The 18,211-nt window shown below is 33.4% G+C and overlaps 2 protein-coding genes and 1 non-coding gene across 3 annotated transcripts; 2 read left to right on the top strand and 1 right to left on the bottom strand.

Annotated features, from left to right (window-relative positions):
- Positions 1-125: 125 nt before the first annotated feature.
- Positions 126-2,571, bottom strand: LOC114394563 (heat shock 70 kDa protein-like). Its single transcript, XM_028356180.1, has one exon. The coding sequence runs from the start codon at positions 2,329-2,331 to the stop codon at positions 373-375; it is 1,959 nt and encodes a 652-aa protein (XP_028211981.1). The 5' UTR covers positions 2,332-2,571; the 3' UTR covers positions 126-372.
- Positions 2,572-8,911: 6,340 nt separating this feature from the next.
- On the top strand, positions 8,912-15,551 carry LOC114394556 (eukaryotic translation initiation factor-like). Its single transcript, XM_028356173.1, has 9 exons — positions 8,912-9,377; positions 10,746-10,817; positions 11,232-11,327; positions 11,655-11,846; positions 12,120-12,217; positions 13,164-13,251; positions 13,333-13,683; positions 13,777-14,022; positions 14,118-15,551. The coding sequence occupies exons 1-9, from the start codon at positions 9,198-9,200 to the stop codon at positions 15,147-15,149; spliced, it is 2,355 nt and encodes a 784-aa protein (XP_028211974.1). The 5' UTR covers positions 8,912-9,197; the 3' UTR covers positions 15,150-15,551.
- Positions 10,025-10,128, top strand: LOC114404435. Its single transcript, XR_003664970.1, has one exon. It is a non-coding gene; the product is annotated as a small nucleolar RNA snoR103 (small nucleolar RNA).
- Positions 15,552-18,211: the final 2,660 nt, after the last annotated feature.

The raw sequence follows: 18,211 nt of genomic DNA, 5'->3' as shown, positions 1-18,211 counted from the left end.
CAATGCCAACCTAATTTATGTTTTGAATGACAAATACTCTATCGTGATTTTGCTAATTCAAATGTTTTCGAAAAACATAGGCAACATAAGCATGTGTTGGATGCAATGAAAAGAAAGGGACATAATTTTCTCCGGGGAATCGATCAAGTAGAAAGGAACAAAGTTTTTATGAATCAAAACATACATTAAAAGCCCAAACTGTATAAAAAATTACATTAATCTCAACTCCATCTCTGATATTACACTCATCACATGAAGCAAAAAAGACCTTATTCACGATTCCTGAAACCTTACATCATCACTAAAACTTACATTATTAGACCAAATAACAAGAACCTAACCAAAGTTTTTGAGTTAGTCACATGCACAAGCTTAGTCAACTTCTTCAATCTTAGGTCCCGCGCCAGAACCAGCACCACCAGCACCAGGCATGTCATCATCACCCGTAGGAACATCTCCACCAGGTCTAGCAGCAGCACCCTGGTACATTTTCGCAATGATGGGGTTGCAGATCCCTTCCAACTCCTTCTGCTTGTCCTCAAACTCATCCACTTCCGCCAACTGGTTCCCCTCCAACCACTGTATCGCATCCTCCACAGCCTTCTCAATCTTCTCCTTCTCATCCGGGCTCAACTTCTCTCCAATCTTCTCATCCTTTATTGTGTTTCTCATATTATACGCGTAGTTCTCAAGCGAGTTTTTCGCCTCCACCTTCTTCTTCAACTCTTCATCCTCCGCCTTGTACCTCTCTGCATCCTTCAACATCTTCTCAATCTCCTCCTTGCTCAGCCTACCCTTGTCGTTGGTGATCGTGATCTTGTTCTTCACACCAGCAGTCTTGTCCTCTGCAGAGACATTCAGAATCCCGTTAGCGTCGATGTCGAAGCAGACATTGATCTGAGGCACTCCTCTTGGTGCTGGAGGGATCCCAGTAAGCTCAAACTTCCCAAGAAGATTGTTGTCCTTTGTTCTAGCTCGTTCTCCTTCGAACACTTGGATCAACACCCCGGGTTGGTTATCGGAATAGGTTGAGAAAATCTGCTCCTTCTTGGTGGGAATTGTAGTGTTCCGCGGAATTAGTACAGTCATAACACCACCCGCAGTTTCGAGCCCGAGACTGAGAGGTGTAACATCCAGCAGCAACAAATCCTGAACCTTCTCGTCTCCTTCACCGCTCAAGATGGCAGCTTGAACTGAAGCACCGTATGCAACAGCTTCATCGGGGTTAATGCTCTTGCAAAGCTCTTTCCCATTGAAGAAATCCTGCAAGAGTTGCTGAACCTTGGGGATCCTAGTGGACCCTCCAACAAGCACAACCTCATGAACATGACTCTTGTCTATCTTGGCATCACGCAAACACTTCTCCACCGGCTCCATGCACTTCCTGAACAAATCCATGTTCATTTCCTCAAACCTCGCCCTCGTGATTGTAGCATAGAAATCAATCCCTTCGTATAAAGAATCGATTTCAATAGTTGTCTGCGCGGTAGAAGAGAGTGTTCTCTTTGCTCTCTCACACGCTGTCCTCAACCTTCTCAACGCTCTAGCATTCCCACTAATGTCCTTCTTGTTCTTCCTTCTGAATTCAGAAACAAAGTGATTCACCATTCTGTTATCAAAATCTTCACCTCCAAGATGAGTATCACCAGCAGTGGCCTTCACTTCGAAAATCCCCTCCTCGATGGTCAATATCGAAACATCAAAAGTGCCACCACCAAGGTCGAAAATAAGCACGTTCTGTTCACCTTTTCTCGAAGCCTTCTTATCCAATCCATACGCGATGGCAGCAGCGGTAGGTTCATTGATAATCCTCAACACATTCAAACCCGAAATTGCCCCTGCGTCCTTCGTCGCCTGCCTCTGAGAGTCGTTGAAGTAAGCAGGGACAGTGATAACCGCGTTATTCACCGCGTGTCCGAGAAACGCCTCTGCTACTTCTCTCATCTTCACCAACACCATTGAAGATATCTCCTCCGCAGAGAATTTCTTCTCCTCGCCTTTGTAATTGACCACGATCATGGGCTTGTCGCCCGGTCCCGCCACGACCTTAAACGGCCACAGCTTCATGTCGTTTTGAACAGGAGAGTCTGAGAATCTGCGACCGATTAAACGCTTGGCGTCGAAGACGGTGTTCTGCGGGTTCATCGCGACTTGGTTCTTCGCGGCGTCTCCGATGAGCCTCTCGGTGTCGGTGAAGGCGACATAGGAGGGGGTGGTTCTGTTGCCTTGGTCGTTGGGGATGATCTCAACGCGGTCGTTTTGCCACACGCCCACGCAGCTGTAGGTCGTGCCGAGGTCTATGCCTATGGCTTTGCCTTCTTTTGTCGCCATTGATCAATCACGGAGCTTCTAGTTTCAAAGACAAGAGATAAGAAAATCTTCAGAATTGGAGAGTTTTGTTGTGTTTGTAGAGTAGTTTCGTATGTGCAGTAACTATGAGCGAGGAGAGAGAGAACCGGGAACGCAATTTATTGTCACCGTTAGAAATTTCAGAGTGAGTTCGAGAATTTACGAAAGAAAGTATCAGAGCTGGCTAGAGACTTCTGGAGTGTTTGATTATGTTCCAGAAGTAAAACATGCTAAGAAAGAGTGTGCAGCAAATTTCACAATATTTATTAACATATATATCTTTATTTTATTTAATGAGTATGTTAACAAGTTATATTTATATATTTTAAGATATTTTGTTGTTATAATTTATTAATACACTAAAAATAAAATAAAAAACAAAGACGTGTATATTAAGAAAACTCATTCTTAATATATAATTTTAGTAAAGTTTGAATGAATTTTATAGTGTAAAAGTGCGCGCTAAAACTTTTAATTAACAATTCTGGTGAAATTTATCAGATAAAAGATAATAAATAAGTTTTCTTTATACAAATCATGAATCTATATGTTTGGTAGACATTAACTAAGTAGATTTCTATAAATAAATAAAAGATGCATATCAAGATTAGGCATAGATCCTTTCCCATTATATGGTATGTTTTTCAATTTTTAACTTGTTTGATGTTTGGGGTAAAAAATTGATACTGGAGCTGATGTAAGCAATTGAAGAGTTTTGGAGGGAAGCTGGATTGAGCAGTCCACGTGGAGAGAATAGAGAGTGAAGAGGGGCGGTGCGTGGGCTGTCGATGACGGTTTTAAAACACTTGTTGAAAGGATGAGGATTGCAAAATGAAGGACAATAGCAAGAGTAGAACAAGGATTTACTTATGAGCTATATGTGAAATTGATCCTCTTACATCAAAAAAATTATGCTGGTTTAAATGCATTTAACCATACAGTTACACTTATTTTTTATTTGGTACTTGTAATTTTTCTTTTGAGAGGAATTGGTATTTATAGTTTAAAATATGTCAATTTAGTTCTTATAATTACATTTTTTTTTTAAATTCATTTTTGTTGTAGAATTACAATTAATATCGTTCGTTCGAACGTGACTTTTAACTATGGATTTTTGTAAACGTGACTTTTTATAGCACGAGTTTTGTGTCAATGACATTGAGAAAGGAGTTATTTAGAGAAGTGTGAATCTTCATCTGCAAACCATGAATGATATTGGTGGAGTTGTGGTTCTTCTATTTAGTTTGTGACGACATCTATTTTGGGTGGTAGTGGATTGCAGTGGCAGAAGGTTGTGGTCAACAAACAATAGAGTGAATAATAATATGTCGCCGGGGGGCAGAAGAGAGAACTCCAATATAAAGAACAATAATATGTCATGGTTAAATAAACAAACAACATTAAAATGATTTCATGGCAAGGACCAGGTTAGATTAAAAAAAAAAAAAAAGACAACTATCAGGACCAAATTAGCATGTTTTAAATTATAGGTACTAAATTGGAAAATATGAAGCTTTGGCCACAATTCTTTTAGCTAGCGCGTTGGATATTATGTAATTTATAAAGTATTGGACAAAGTTCAATTATAATAAATTTGGCATTTCAGATTAGAAGGTTTAAAACCGCATCGGATGTATGTTTTTATTGCATGACGACTCATTCAAAAATCATTATTTTCTCAAATTTTAATATCTTTTTTTATCTTCATAGTCATGAGACTTTTGATGGGCTAAATATCTTTTATGTATTTGGTTCTCACAATCTTCAAGTTTGTTCTTTCAATTTTAGCATTGTAACAAAGGATTTTCACCAAACTAATCATCCAAAACCCATAGAATAATTTTAACTATGCATCATGATGTAAGCTCAACTATATACATAAGAAACAAATATGCCTCAAAGAATTTTATCATGTCTCGTGTTGAGCGCCATATTATTATACTAAGAGAAAATTCTTAGCGATTGTCCAAAGACATTTTATGACTCATTCAAGTGAGTTATGTCTTTCTTTTTAAATGCTAAAATAATTTAGACTTAAGTTAGTTGGTGGTTATCCAAATGGTAAGAGACTATATATCTTTATGTTTGTGGCCTTTAGCTTGGCACTTATCTTTCAAGGCATACAATAACGGTTAGTTTGATCAATCACAGGTTAAGCTAAAAGGTCCAACTTTATTTGGTCGAGGTCTCAATTAAGTCAGTCTCATAACTTTATCCAACAAATTGACCCAAGCAAGCATAATTTGAAGCTTAATCTCAAACTTGGCCATAAAACTCAATCAAACACTTAGAGAGTACTTTTGTGAATGATTAAATTATCGTAAATAAGAAAAAATCTATTATATATATATATATATATGTATATATATATATATATATATATATATATATATATATATATAGAAGTTCTTACTTCTACAATCTTTGTTTTTTCACCAAATTGAGGGTATAATTATAAATTACCTATCAGGTTTGATAATTAATTGAACCTAAAAATGAAATAAATAAATAAAAGCTAATGATAACATTGAACTCCTTAACAAATGAGAACAATACCTTTTCATATTGACACTTTAAACTGCCATTGAAACAATTAATTACCACAATCCTTGGCAAATATGCAATTCTTGCTTTTTTATTTATTTTTTATTGATAATGGATTATTAGAATCTTAATCTCTTTCTAGTTTTCTGTAAATGTGCAACTCCTCATTCTCATTTTGCATTAATTGTAAATTGGACATGGAAATATCAAGAGACATTTTTTTATCAAAAGATAGAGGAAGAGGATGCTTTCCTCCTTTAATATTACATTGTTTATCATTTTTTTCTATCACGAAGTAATCTTCAAGTTTATTATTTTGTGGTAATAATCATGTGTCCTAAGACATGTAGTTTGTATCTTGATAAATGGAAAAATGATAACATAACAACTTATAAAATAAGCATCAAACAACCATATTTGTTGTCATGGTGGACGAAATATAATATAAGGTATAACTTTATATTTTACTATATGATTTACTAGTCTGATAAAGTTGTTATCATTGTTAAGACACACATGTACATTTGAAATTGATGACGTATGTCATTGCGTTTTATCTCTGAGGGATGCTATCACGTCAAGGGAGGTGAGATTAAATATTTGTTGAGTGTTTTCTCCAATAAAATGTTACAAATTTAATGCATTAAATTGTGAAGGATTTGGTAAGTTAAAAATTACTCCAAAATAAAAAGAGAAAAAAGTAATATATTGAATAAAGCAAAGAAATAATTATTTAATTTTCTTTGTAATTTTTCCTTTTATATTTATCTATTCTCTATTTGTGTCAATGTATATACAACATTTGTCTTGAGTTGAAAAAATATAATGTTTATTTTGTAGAAAAATATATATATTTAGTTAGTCATCCAAAATTAATGTGTTAATTATTTATCTCTAGTGGATTCTTGAATTTATAATTGGTTTTAATATATACAATTGGAGATTTTAAATATCTAGCACAAAAAATATATTAAAAGTTTTAGATTTTACACTTCTATTGTTGTTTCTCTTTTTGTAACCTGGATCCATAATAATCTGTTATATATAGTTTATCTATAATAAATAAATATATATATATATATATATATATATATATATATATATATATATATATATATATAAGTCTACAATCTACATCTTTCCCTTAAAATTCTCGATATTGTTAATATACTACATCAACAAAATTGTTTTTACATGAAATTTAATTCTTTAATTAAATTAGTCATTATTTACTAACTTTTTAGCCATAATTTAATTAAACATTTAGAAAAATTAATTAAATATTTATGCCAACCATGTTGATGAAATTAAATTATTTTAATTAAATTAGTCATAATTAGCCATGATTTATTAACATTCTTTAGTCATAATTTAATTAAATGTTTAAAAAACTTAATTAAACATTTTTTATTGGTCATTTATTGTCAAACTAATAAGCCTTATTTAATGACATTTGATTTGCACGATGTTTGTTTAATTAGGATGCAGGTGTTGAATGATGAGTAAATGTTTTTTCAATTTTTATGCAATTTAATTAATAGTATAGCATTGTCTTCTCATTTTCTAAGTTCTCTCTCATCAAACTTTTATAATTCTTAAATTTATCAACATATTGATTAAATTATTTTTTAGCATATTGAATTTTGAATTGATTATAAACTGATGTTTTCAATTTAATTGATATTAAATATAAATTATATAAAAAAAAACCTGTGCAATCGCACGGGTAAATTGACTAGTAAATATTAATATTAAAAAATTCATTCAAATTTCAGGTTAGTCATGATACCTTATTCTTTATCTGTATTAAGTACACTTTTCTCACTTTAAAAAAAAAAATAAGATTTACTTATGTGAAGTTATACAATTTTTACATTTTATTCTTTACATCTAAAACCTATTTGTTTCATTCATTATACATACACTTTTAATTCATTTTAATCCATAACCTATTTGTTTCATTCATTATACATACACTTTTAATTCATTTTAATCCATAACCTATTTGTTTCATTCATAATACATACACTTTTAATTCATTTTAATCCATACAATTTTGTGTAAGGAGTAGAACACAAAGTTCATATAGGTAAAAGGACAGATATTAAACTAGATAATAAATTATCAATTTGGTCATTCAAGTATTTATCTTTCTCCCACGTGGTATTTAAAGTAATAAAATTCTATAAATAATTACTAAAATATTGAATATCTATCAATTTAATTAATATATCCTACTCATACTTGCACACTATTTCAAAGGAATTACTTAGCATATTTAAAATATTTGACTGAATAGTTATATGATTTTTTTTAATTTAGAGATTATTTAGGAGATGGAATAATAATAATTTAAAGATATTTGACTGAATAGTTATATGATTTTTTTTTTAATTTAGAGATTATTTAGGAGATGGAATAATAATAATTTAAAGATAAAATTAAAGGTGTAATTGGTAATCATGATATGATAATAAGATAACTATTTTATCCTGATAGTATGAGCTATTTGTTGCACAAATAAGATATAATAACCTCATCTTATTCTATTGATCTATTGTATATTTTATTTGAAAGAAAAAAAATTGTGTTAGAAGACAACAAAATAGATATTACTTTTCTCTGTCCATATCTATCTATTTAAGGATGAAATGCTTGATTGTGTTGTGTAATTAAAGGATGGAATGATTTTTTTTTAAATCATGAAATGATTTATTTATTCCTTAAAAAAATCTAATTGAGTTACGTTTTTTTTATTAAATTTTAAAAATACAAAATATACATGTTAAGCAAAAAGAGCAATCTTCTTGTAACCCAAAAAGAATAATCTTTTTATAGGTGTTTGCAACTCAGTTAGGATAAATTTTAGTTAAATCTAGGACCTAATTTAATCAAATTTAATCGATTTACTTCGGTTGAATTTTCATAATTTTTTTTAATCCAACCCAGTCCAACTCATTCATTCATTAATAGTTTGGTTCAATTCGAACTAACGGGTTATTCATTTAAATTTAATCTTTTGTTCTTAGAACTATTATTTTATATCATGATTCATCCAAATATCTGATACAATTAACATAATATTATCAAATGTTTCAACACAATATTCTAAGATAGACTAATACAAGTTTAAACAAAAAATTCTTTAAAGAGATTTACTATAATGGTCTGAATTATAATTTTCTTACAAACTAATTTCTTGTAATAAGTTTTGTTGCAATTAGATTTGCTATAACCAGATTTGTTGCAGTCAAATTTGCTGAAATAAATGAACAAATATGATAAATTAATATTATAAACATGACAGAAAAAAATAAATATGAAAAAAATGAAACAAATAATAATATATTTGAAAGTAATATCTTAAAAGTTTCTAACACTTGAAGTTTCAATATTAGTAGTGTTTAAAGCTAAATTAAACAACACTACAAATTTGGATCAATTTTGATGGGTTCAGTTTAATTTTGCTCAGATCTATAAATTTAAACTCATAACCCAACTCGTATATGAATGATTTTGATCCATTCGATTTAGTTTTGACTTAAATACATAAATGATCCAATCTAAATAATTTGATTGGATCAATTTAGGTATCCACAAATGAGCCATACACATAAATATTCCATCCCACACGCATTTAAGCGTGCATATCCCTCTATATTTTTAACAAAAACACTATATAGTACTATATACTATACTATTTAGTATACAAAGAGGCAAAGACAGGCAAAAATATATTTTTCTATTATATGATTCGGTGATTAGATTTCATTACAGTAGAAAGTAGAAGGAAATTATGCCCTCAATAATCCCAAGTACTGTCGAAGATATAAGGTAATAACAACCGAGTAGTACCTCACTCACTCACACCGACCAAGGGCAAATGCCAATTTCTTGTTTCTGTTGGGGGTTGTGATCTCGTATACCTAATTTATCAAAAATAAATAAATTAAAATAGTATAAATATTGGAAATACGTATAGATACGGTAGGCTACGACATAACACAACTCGTCTAAGAAGGGTTTTTTGTCACCCTTCCGTTGTTTCTCACTCACCTCACGCACGCAGTTCTCTCTTCTCTTCTCACTCCGCAGAAGAGAGAGAAATATCCAATACCTAGCGTTAGCGTTAGCGTACTCTCCCAATCCCAATCCCCTCTCTCTCTCTATCCCTTCTTTTCTTCTTCTTCTTCTATTCCCTCTCCCTCCGCTTTTTCTCTTCATCGTTGTGGTTCGGCGTCGCTGAATCCGTCACGTTGTTGTTTGTGTCGAATCGGACGGCGAAGATTGCATCGCGAGGTATTATGCAGCAGAGTGATCAAACGGTGTTGAGCTTGAGGCCCGGTGGTGGAAGAGGCAGCAGGCTCCTCGCTCCTCGATTCGACTCCTCCTCTTCATCCGCTTCCCCTGCTTTTGGCTCCTTTCCCGCTGATCTTCCTCTCCTGCGTCCCCACGGTGGAGCTCCCTCACCCTTCTCTATCAAGGTATCAATCTCTTTTCTCTGGATCTGCCTTTTAACCTCTTTAATTCACCTTTTTTTATGTTTATTGTTTGCTTTATATTTTTAATTTCATATTGAGGCCGCGGAAGGATTCTGTTTCACGAATATGCGATTTGTTTGTTCTTATTTTTTTATATGGATTTGTTAATAGCTTGTTAAGTGTGTTTGCAAAATCTTTTCTTGTGTATATTTTTGGATCTCTTAATCGACTTGATGAATATCACCGAGGCTCTATACGACGTTTTTTTGTTTTTTTTTGTTTTTCCTTTTAAAAGTTTAAAATTTGAGGTGTGAGGTATTGTGCTGAAGTTTGGATTCGGAAATAATCCGTTTTTGGAGTTCATTGGCACTCGGGGGTTTCTTTTTTCCGTGTGTCTGTTTGTCCAATACGTAGATTTGAATGTGTCTGGATTTGGTGGTGGTGTATTTTGGAATTTAAGTACTTAACGGATTTGTTTGGCACCATTTTGGGGAGCTAAAACATAAAGAGAAACCTTCAGGAGAATCAACCAACAGAAACTTAAACAAAGGAAGATGCATTTCTCGCTGTTACTGTCTTTTTATTTCACTGTCTATAAGGATTCAAGTTAAGGCCAAACTGAATTCGAATGTCCTAATTCTTGGTTGGGCACTAAGTATGTGTACCTGCTGTAAATATGGACAAAAAGCAATATGTGGGCTTTAGGTGGGATTGACTAAATTTCAAGTTACCCATAAAGGTCCCACATACATTGAACTTTATTTCACTATTCTGGTGGATCTGGCAACTTCTTTGTGGCACAGGGTCTGATATCATTTCCTTAGTACACTGGTCTCTATGCGTTTTTCTTAATGGGCCATTCATCCACATTTTACAGTGACTAGTATTGTTTGGCACTGTGTTTGACTAGTATTGTTTGGCACTGTGTTTCCACCTCCTGGATCCGGTGCTTGAGTGGTTGTGATAAGTCTTATGCTTTTCTTATACTAAAGGCAATGTTTCAAAGACAACAAATCTGTTCAGTTCTGTTTTTTGGGTTGTGTTGTAAATTTGTTGACATAACAATATATTTATAAATGAGTTTGTTGGATCCACTGGTTGCCTATAGAGCAAAGTGCATGTATAATGTTGTATTATCATTGTAGTTAATGAAGTACATGGCTGAAAAACAATTATGTATAACTATTTTAACTGTGATGTTTGTGTGTAGAACTTAGTTTCATTGAATTCTACCTTTCTTGTAGCACTACTTATGATCTTATGCATCTACCTATGACTCATCTTGTACTTTTGAAGTTATCTGCTTGAATGGTGATGGTTTAACTCTATATATGTCAAAGTATTTGTATCTAAAAACTTATGGCTTTATAGGCTGGAGATGCTCGGTTTGAGGGTCGTGAGCGTGTGCGATATACAAGGGAACAGCTTTTACTGCTTAGAGAGGTATTTTTTTTTTGTTATTGTTGCTTAAATGTTATTGTTAATTAATTATACTTATTCTGAAGGAGATTTTTTTAATTCCATCTGCTGCTTACATGTGATTCTTTTCCTGTTAATTTGGGAATTGTGACTAATCAACATTTTGCCTGTGTGTGTATTATTTTATTTACTTACATTACTTAAATAGAGGGTGTCAAATTTTCTATTGAACTCTCTCCTTTATTTAAGACTACCTATGTTATTCCCTTTGCCTCTTGATTACATTTTTTTTTAAATATCTTTTCTCTTTTCTCTCTAGGCAACATCTTTTGAAAAACCATGTGTTCCAGTTTTTGTGATGAATACTTCCTTTGACATCTAAGCTGATATTTATGCTTCATCATCATTTGTCTGACTGTTGAACCTTTTTACTCTTAGGGTGTTGAGATCCTTGATGATGTTTTAAAGATCAAACAAGATATTGAAGCTGAACTTTTTGGTGAAGATCAAAGCTGGGCCCGCTCAGAAAACAACGTGAGTGCATTTTCTGTCTTCTGTTTATGTTTTTAACTAAGTCTTCTGTTTATGTTGTTAACTAAGACCCTATTCCTTCTCCATCCTGTTGGTAAAGTGATTGATGAAGTTTATTAGAGTTGATTTATTTTTGGCGGTGAACATACTGGTATCTTACAGGAATTCATCACTGATTAGTGGATGGAAATAGTCTAATGTTTGTACGAGTTGCTGCTATTTTTATTATTTTGATTAGTTAATTTTCATGAATTTATTTGTGATCATTATCAAAATAATAAGTTCAACTATTCAAATTTTGTGTAATGATGTGTATACAATATTCTGCAGCCCTCACAGCAATTTCGGTATTCTGAGCCAGATAATCGTGACTGGCGTGGACGATCTGGTCAACTTTCCGGTAATGCAGATGAGAGATCTTGGGATAATCTCAAGGAGAACAGGGAGTTTGGCAATACTAATAACCGTCAAGACCAACTGAACTCTCAGTTTGCAAGGGCACAAATCTCTTCTAACCAAGGGGTACTAATAATTGGCAGAAATGCATGATATCCATTTTGTAGTTAATGTTTTATATCTTTAAATTTGGTCCAGTGTTAGTGTAAAACTCTTTGCATTATCATTAAAGTGATTAAACAAGAAAGTGATACACCATTATAATAACTAAGGATTTCCTTGAAGTAAAAGTTTTATGAGCTTTTAATTGGTGTCACTGAATGGTTCTCTCATAGTGTACAATGGATAAATGTTTTATCTTATTTTTAATTTATAATTCTTCTATCTCTATTAATTCAGGGAGGACCTACTCCGACACTAGTCAAGGCTGAGGTGCCATGGTCAGCTAGAAGGGGAACTCTCTCTGACAAGGATCGCGTCTTAAAGACAGTTAAAGGGTAATATATATTTATGTTCGAGTACTTGTTAGTTGTTAATAGTTTAATGGGGATATTCTCTTGACTTTAATCTCTTGTAGATTCCTGGATGGTCATGCATTCCTAGGTCTTAACATTCATTGCTGTATTCTTAATGGCTAAATGAGAAATGCAAGCAACATATTTCAACATGCCCTTTTTTATTTGGTGAATTTCATATGGGTCCTGCTAAATAGGGAGTGATGCCCATTTGATTTAGGCAGGTCTCATGAATTTCACCCAATAATAAAGAGTGCATTAAAAAGAGTATGTTGACAAGTAAATATAACATAGAGTGTGCTATATAATATGTGAATGGATTTGGCTCCTCTAAATTGATAAAGTATATAAGGTGAGAAAGTAAGGTGTGTCTACTGTTGGTATGAATTAGATTTGAATTAAAACACTTCATAAACCTAAACCTCTTAAATCAAGAGTAGATACATCCTTAAAATTTCTCACTCCACATATTTACTCATTTTAAAGGAGTTAAATCTGTGAAAAATAACCATAATTCAGTATTTGTGAGTTGTGACAAGATTGATGTATTTATATATGTGAAAAATGGATTTGGCTCCTCTAAATAAGTATATAAGGTGTGTCTACTGTTGGTCTGAATTAGATTTGAATTAAAGCACTTCATAAACCTAAACCTCTTAAATCAAGAGTAGATACATCCTTAAAATTTCTCACTTCACATATTTACTCATTTTAGAGGAGTTAAATCTGTGAAAAATAACCATAATCCAATACTTGTGAGTTGTGACAAGATTGATGTATTTATTCTTTTTCCTTTATAAACTGAGATTAAAGTATTTTTTGAACATTTTGTATTTCCTTCTTCACTCATGTAACTCTGTCAAGATTCTTCAAAATTACATGGTTCCTAATACTGATACACCAGGCATTGTTAAACATTTATACGCAGAATACTAAATAAGTTGACTCCGGAGAAATTTGATCTCCTGAAGGGTCAGTTGATCGATTCTGGCATTACATCAGCCGACATATTGAAGGTTCATTTTATTTTCTTTTTAAAATATTTTTCTGTTCACTTCCTTGTCCTTAAATCTTTATTGACTTGGTTGGAAATGCAGGGAGTTATTTCGCTGATATTTGATAAGGCAGTGCTAGAACCAACATTTTGCCCCATGTATGCTCAGCTGTGTTCTGATCTTAATGAAAAGCTGCCTCCATTCCCATCTGATGAGCCTGGTGGGAAAGAAATCACTTTTAAGCGAGTACTCTTGAATATCTGCCAGGAGGCTTTTGAAGGTGCAGATAAACTGAGAGGAGAACTGAGACAGATGAATGCCCCTGACCAGGAGATGGAGCGACGGGACAAGGAAAGACTTCTCAAGATTCGAACCCTTGGAAATATCCGTTTAATTGGTGAGCTGTTGAAGCAAAAAATGGTTCCTGAAAAGATTGTTCATCACATTGTTCAGGTTCTATCAGGACTTGAGACTTGACTGTTATATAATTTCCTGTTGGTTTGGGAGTATGCACTTATCTGCATGGTTGACTGATTCTTGGTACAGGAGCTTTTAGGACCTCCAGATATCAAGGTCTGTCCAGCTGAGGAAAATGTTGAAGCCATATGTCAGTTTTTCAACACAATTGGTAAGCAGCTTGATGAAAGCCCAAAATCACGGCGTATAAATGATATGTACTTTATCCGGTTGAAAGAATTGAGCACCAACCCCCAACTTGCACCACGGCTGCGGTTTATGGTTCGTGATGTTCTAGATTTGCGTTCTAATAACTGGATTCCAAGACGTGAAGAGGTAAATTCACACAATTTATTTTGTGAATAAGCTATGCCTCAAATTTTGGAAGGTACTTGTTTTTCTTAGTTAAGTACTAATGTTTACTCATGTAGGTGAAAGCCAAAACCATCACTGAAATTCATTCAGAGGCAGAAAAAAATCTTGGATTGCGTCCAGGTGCCACTGCAAGTATGAGAAGTAACCGTGTAGTTTCTGGCGCTCAAGGAAATACCGGTCCAGGAGGATTCCCAATTGCCCGACCTGGTACAGGTGGTTTGATGCCTGGGATGCCGGGGACCAGGAGGATGCCTGGGATGCCTGGAATTGATAATGACAACTGGGAGATGCCTAGGACAAGATCAATGCCGAGAGGAGACATATCAGGCATGCCAACTGGAGGACGTGGCCAGTCTCCTTTCCTTTCCAAGACATCCACTGTGAACTCAAAGTTACTACCTCAAGGTAGTGGTGGTATTATAAGTGGTAGAAGCAGTGCCCTGGTGCATGGAGCTGGTGCTCCTGTTCGTTCGCCAAACCTTGGTTTTAGTGCTGAGCCCACACCTCAAATCCCTTCACCTGTTAAAGCTGTTTCTGCCATACCCTCTGAGAAGCCACAACCTCCAGCTGCAAAATTGAATATTGATGAACTTCAGCGTAAAACTGTTTCTCTACTGGAAGAATATTTCAGTGTCAGGCTTTTGGACGAGGCATTACAGTGTGTGGAGGAACTAAAAGCTCCAGCTTATTACCCTGAGTTTGTCAAGGAAGCCATTTCCCTTGCACTAGATAAGAGTCCACCATGCGTTGAACCTGTTGCAAATCTTTTTGAGTACCTGCTAATTAAGAAGATTCTTTCAGCCAGAGACATAGGGACCGGGTGCATGTTATTTGCTTCTCTGCTGGATGATATCGGCATAGATTTACCTAAAGCACCAAATAATTTTGGTGAGATAATAGGTAAACTAGTTTTGGCTGGGGGTTTGGATTTTAAGGTGGTGGTAGAAATCCTTAAGAAGGTGGAGGATGACCGATTCCAGAAAGCAATATTTTCTTCTGCGTTGCAGGTAATTAGCTCTGTATCTGGGCAAGCTGTGTTGGATTCACAAGCATCTGATATTGAGGCCTGCCAGAGCCTGTTCAACTGAATCAGATGAGTTTGCATGAGAATACTGATCTCTGTAAAAGAACATCTCTGCCTTGTTTCTCTACTTTCAAGTTCCCTTCCCTTTACGCTCCCACTTTTTAGAGCATTTTGTATTACAGTATGTTATAAAAGTGGGAGCTTCCAGTATCAGGTATTTTCTCGAGTTGTATAATTTTTTTGTTTTGTTTTGATGTCGTAGAGTTTGTTTAATGAGGGAAAAGTCAAAACCATAAAGCTACGGATTTTGTTTTCCAGTTGGCTAATCCATGTGCCAAGAGAGTGGCCCATCCACCCGGGGGTCCAAATGTTTTTTGTACTTCATTTCTTTCATTTTTTTCCCTTTATTTTCTTGACAGTAATTGTTAAACTGGTCAGTTCATAAATATTGTTGTCGTTACTTTTACATGTGTTTTTTTCAAGGTTTAGATTTTTGCTTTGTGTGGGTGCATGTATACTGTCATCTATTATTTCATTCCTCTAGATAGTAGGAACGTCTCAAGTCCCAACAATATCTGAGGGGATTATTAAACTTAATTTTGAAGTGTCAAATACCATATTATCATAATATTGTGTTTGGTAGTGTTTTTATATTTAATTTTGAATTACCTTATTGTAAAATTGATTTTAATTAAAAATTGAATTTGGAATGAAGTGGTTTATGGTTTTTTTTTTCTTTTCGAAAGCTAAGTTCATGGTAAGATTTAGTATAGGACTTTTGATTTAATGCAAAAATTATATTTTCTTTAATCTATTTAAAAGTGGTTTGTTTTAGATTTGTTGAAATTAAATTTGAAAGAATTAATATTAGAGATGCTAAACTTGATTGTTTTATTTGTCAAAATTAGTTTTGAAAATAAAAAATTGAAAGTGATTTAAAAAGATAAAAAGTTTTTTATTCATGTTTGACAATGATATTTTGAAAGTTAAAATGAATTGGTTTTGATTGAATATTAAATTAGAATTATTTTTGAAATGTAAATATAAATTTAGGGATCTCACATTCAATCATTTTTTAACTGAAATGTTAAATTTTTTATCCATGAGATATAATATCATGGCACACTTTTGAGATTTGTATGAGTTGCAATGTTCACAGGTGTAGTGCCATCTTTCATTTTGCAAATGACATTGACAATGGAAAACAATAAATAATTTTTTTTACTTCTCCCAAAATCAATTATATTCACTTTAAATTTAATTTTTTAAAAAAACTTATGAAAACAACAAAGAGTAAAATATCAAATTAGTCCCTCACTTTTGGAAGCGTTGTCAATTTGGTCCTTGAGATTTAAAAAATGTCAAAATGATCATCGACTTTACATTCTGTTTGTCACGTTAGTCATTGTCGTTAGTAGTCTCTTAACACTGTTAGTAAATGTGTTATGTGTCACGTTAAGTGTCACCTGGACGCACATGTGAAACTTTCACAAATGAGGGATTAAATTGACATTAAAGGAGCTAAAATGACATAATTTAGATGATCATCTTTTTTTCAAAAATATTAAAACTCTAACGGCTACTTTAACATAGGAAACAAACATAGGAAAAATAAAGTTACAAATCATGAATGCAAGTTTGTCAAGGAAGAATAACGCCTCAACAAATCAACTCATTCACCCTAAAAATCCCTCTCATTCATTATTGGAACACATGCATCTCAAACAGAAAACACTTCCTTCTCTCAAAAGCTTCACATCACACTACATCACTACGCTGTTCTGAATAATCTCTTAAAGCAAAATCCCAAACCCTTCACTCTCAAAAATTACTCCAACAGTTTAAACACAAACAACAACACGTTTGAATGATATAGTGCCGATTCAATTACGCTGGTTCAACATGAGAAGACCAAATGCAGTGAAAAACAAAACCCTTACCTCAACTGGAAAACACGGATTGCGTCAATCAACACTGGAGGGTGATGATGATCGACGTGGAACACACAAAAACATTGATTGTGTCAATGAATAGTGAAGGGTAACTAAGAATGACAACCACCACCATTGGGAGAGCGATGATCGACGTGGACCTAGCACAGGAACGCTATCCTTCAACCATAAGAGGGAGAAAATGGTGAGAGAGAATTCATCACGTTTTCAATTAGACTGAAAATTATTAGAAATCAATTTGACACTATATACAAAAATTGACTCTTCATTTTCCAATATAACATTTAAAATTATGTCATATTAGTCCCAATGACGTGACATTGCTTATTTTTCAATTACGCTCGCTACGTGTGTGTCTAGGTGGCACTTAACATTACACATTTACTAACGGTGTTAGAAGACTATTAACGACAAGAACTAACATGGTAAACGAAATGTAAAGTCAAAGATCATTTTGATATTTTTTAAATCTGAAGGACCAAACTGATAGCGCCTTAAAAAATGAGGGACTAATTTGATACTTTACTCAAACAACAAATGTAATGTTTTTGCGCTGTAAAAAAAAATGTAATGTAAAAAGGCAATTTACATGCCCCTGTCGATATTCCAATTGTTATTCAAAAGGGATACTTATTTTTAAGACCAAACTCCAAACATGACATGTTCATAAGTTAGGTGAACTCGTGATGCTTGCATGTACTTCTGAAAAAGCTGAAGCACATGAAAATTGAAATAGTTCATAAAGTGATCCAATTTTGAGTGTAATTTCGAAAAACTATATAATTATTCAATTCAAATAGTAAAAGATTGAATACAATTAGATTAAAATCAGACCACGGTTTATCTTTATAATCAAATTAGATATTTGCGAAAAAAGTTAATCTAATGAAAAGAGTGGCACCTCTTTGAGAAGCCCTCTGGTTTAGAAAAGTTTGATGGATATCAAACTCTATTCAAGACTTAGAGAAGGAAAAAAAAATATAAAAACAATAAATGCATTGTATGATAGGTAATAGGATGTGTTAAAAAAAGAAAAATAATAAGTGATGCTAATTTGATCGGTTATTTTTTTTTTCAAAATTATCAAGTGAGAGTATTTTTAAATTAATTCACATTTAGGAATAAGTTGTAAAAGTAACTAATACTTTATAAAGAAGTCATAAATCATTATACG

Source organism: Glycine soja, chromosome 2 (assembly GCF_004193775.1).
Source record: "Glycine soja cultivar W05 chromosome 2, ASM419377v2, whole genome shotgun sequence".
NCBI lineage: Eukaryota > Viridiplantae > Streptophyta > Magnoliopsida > Fabales > Fabaceae > Glycine > Glycine soja.
This window is presented reverse-complemented; position numbering and strand designations above follow the sequence as displayed.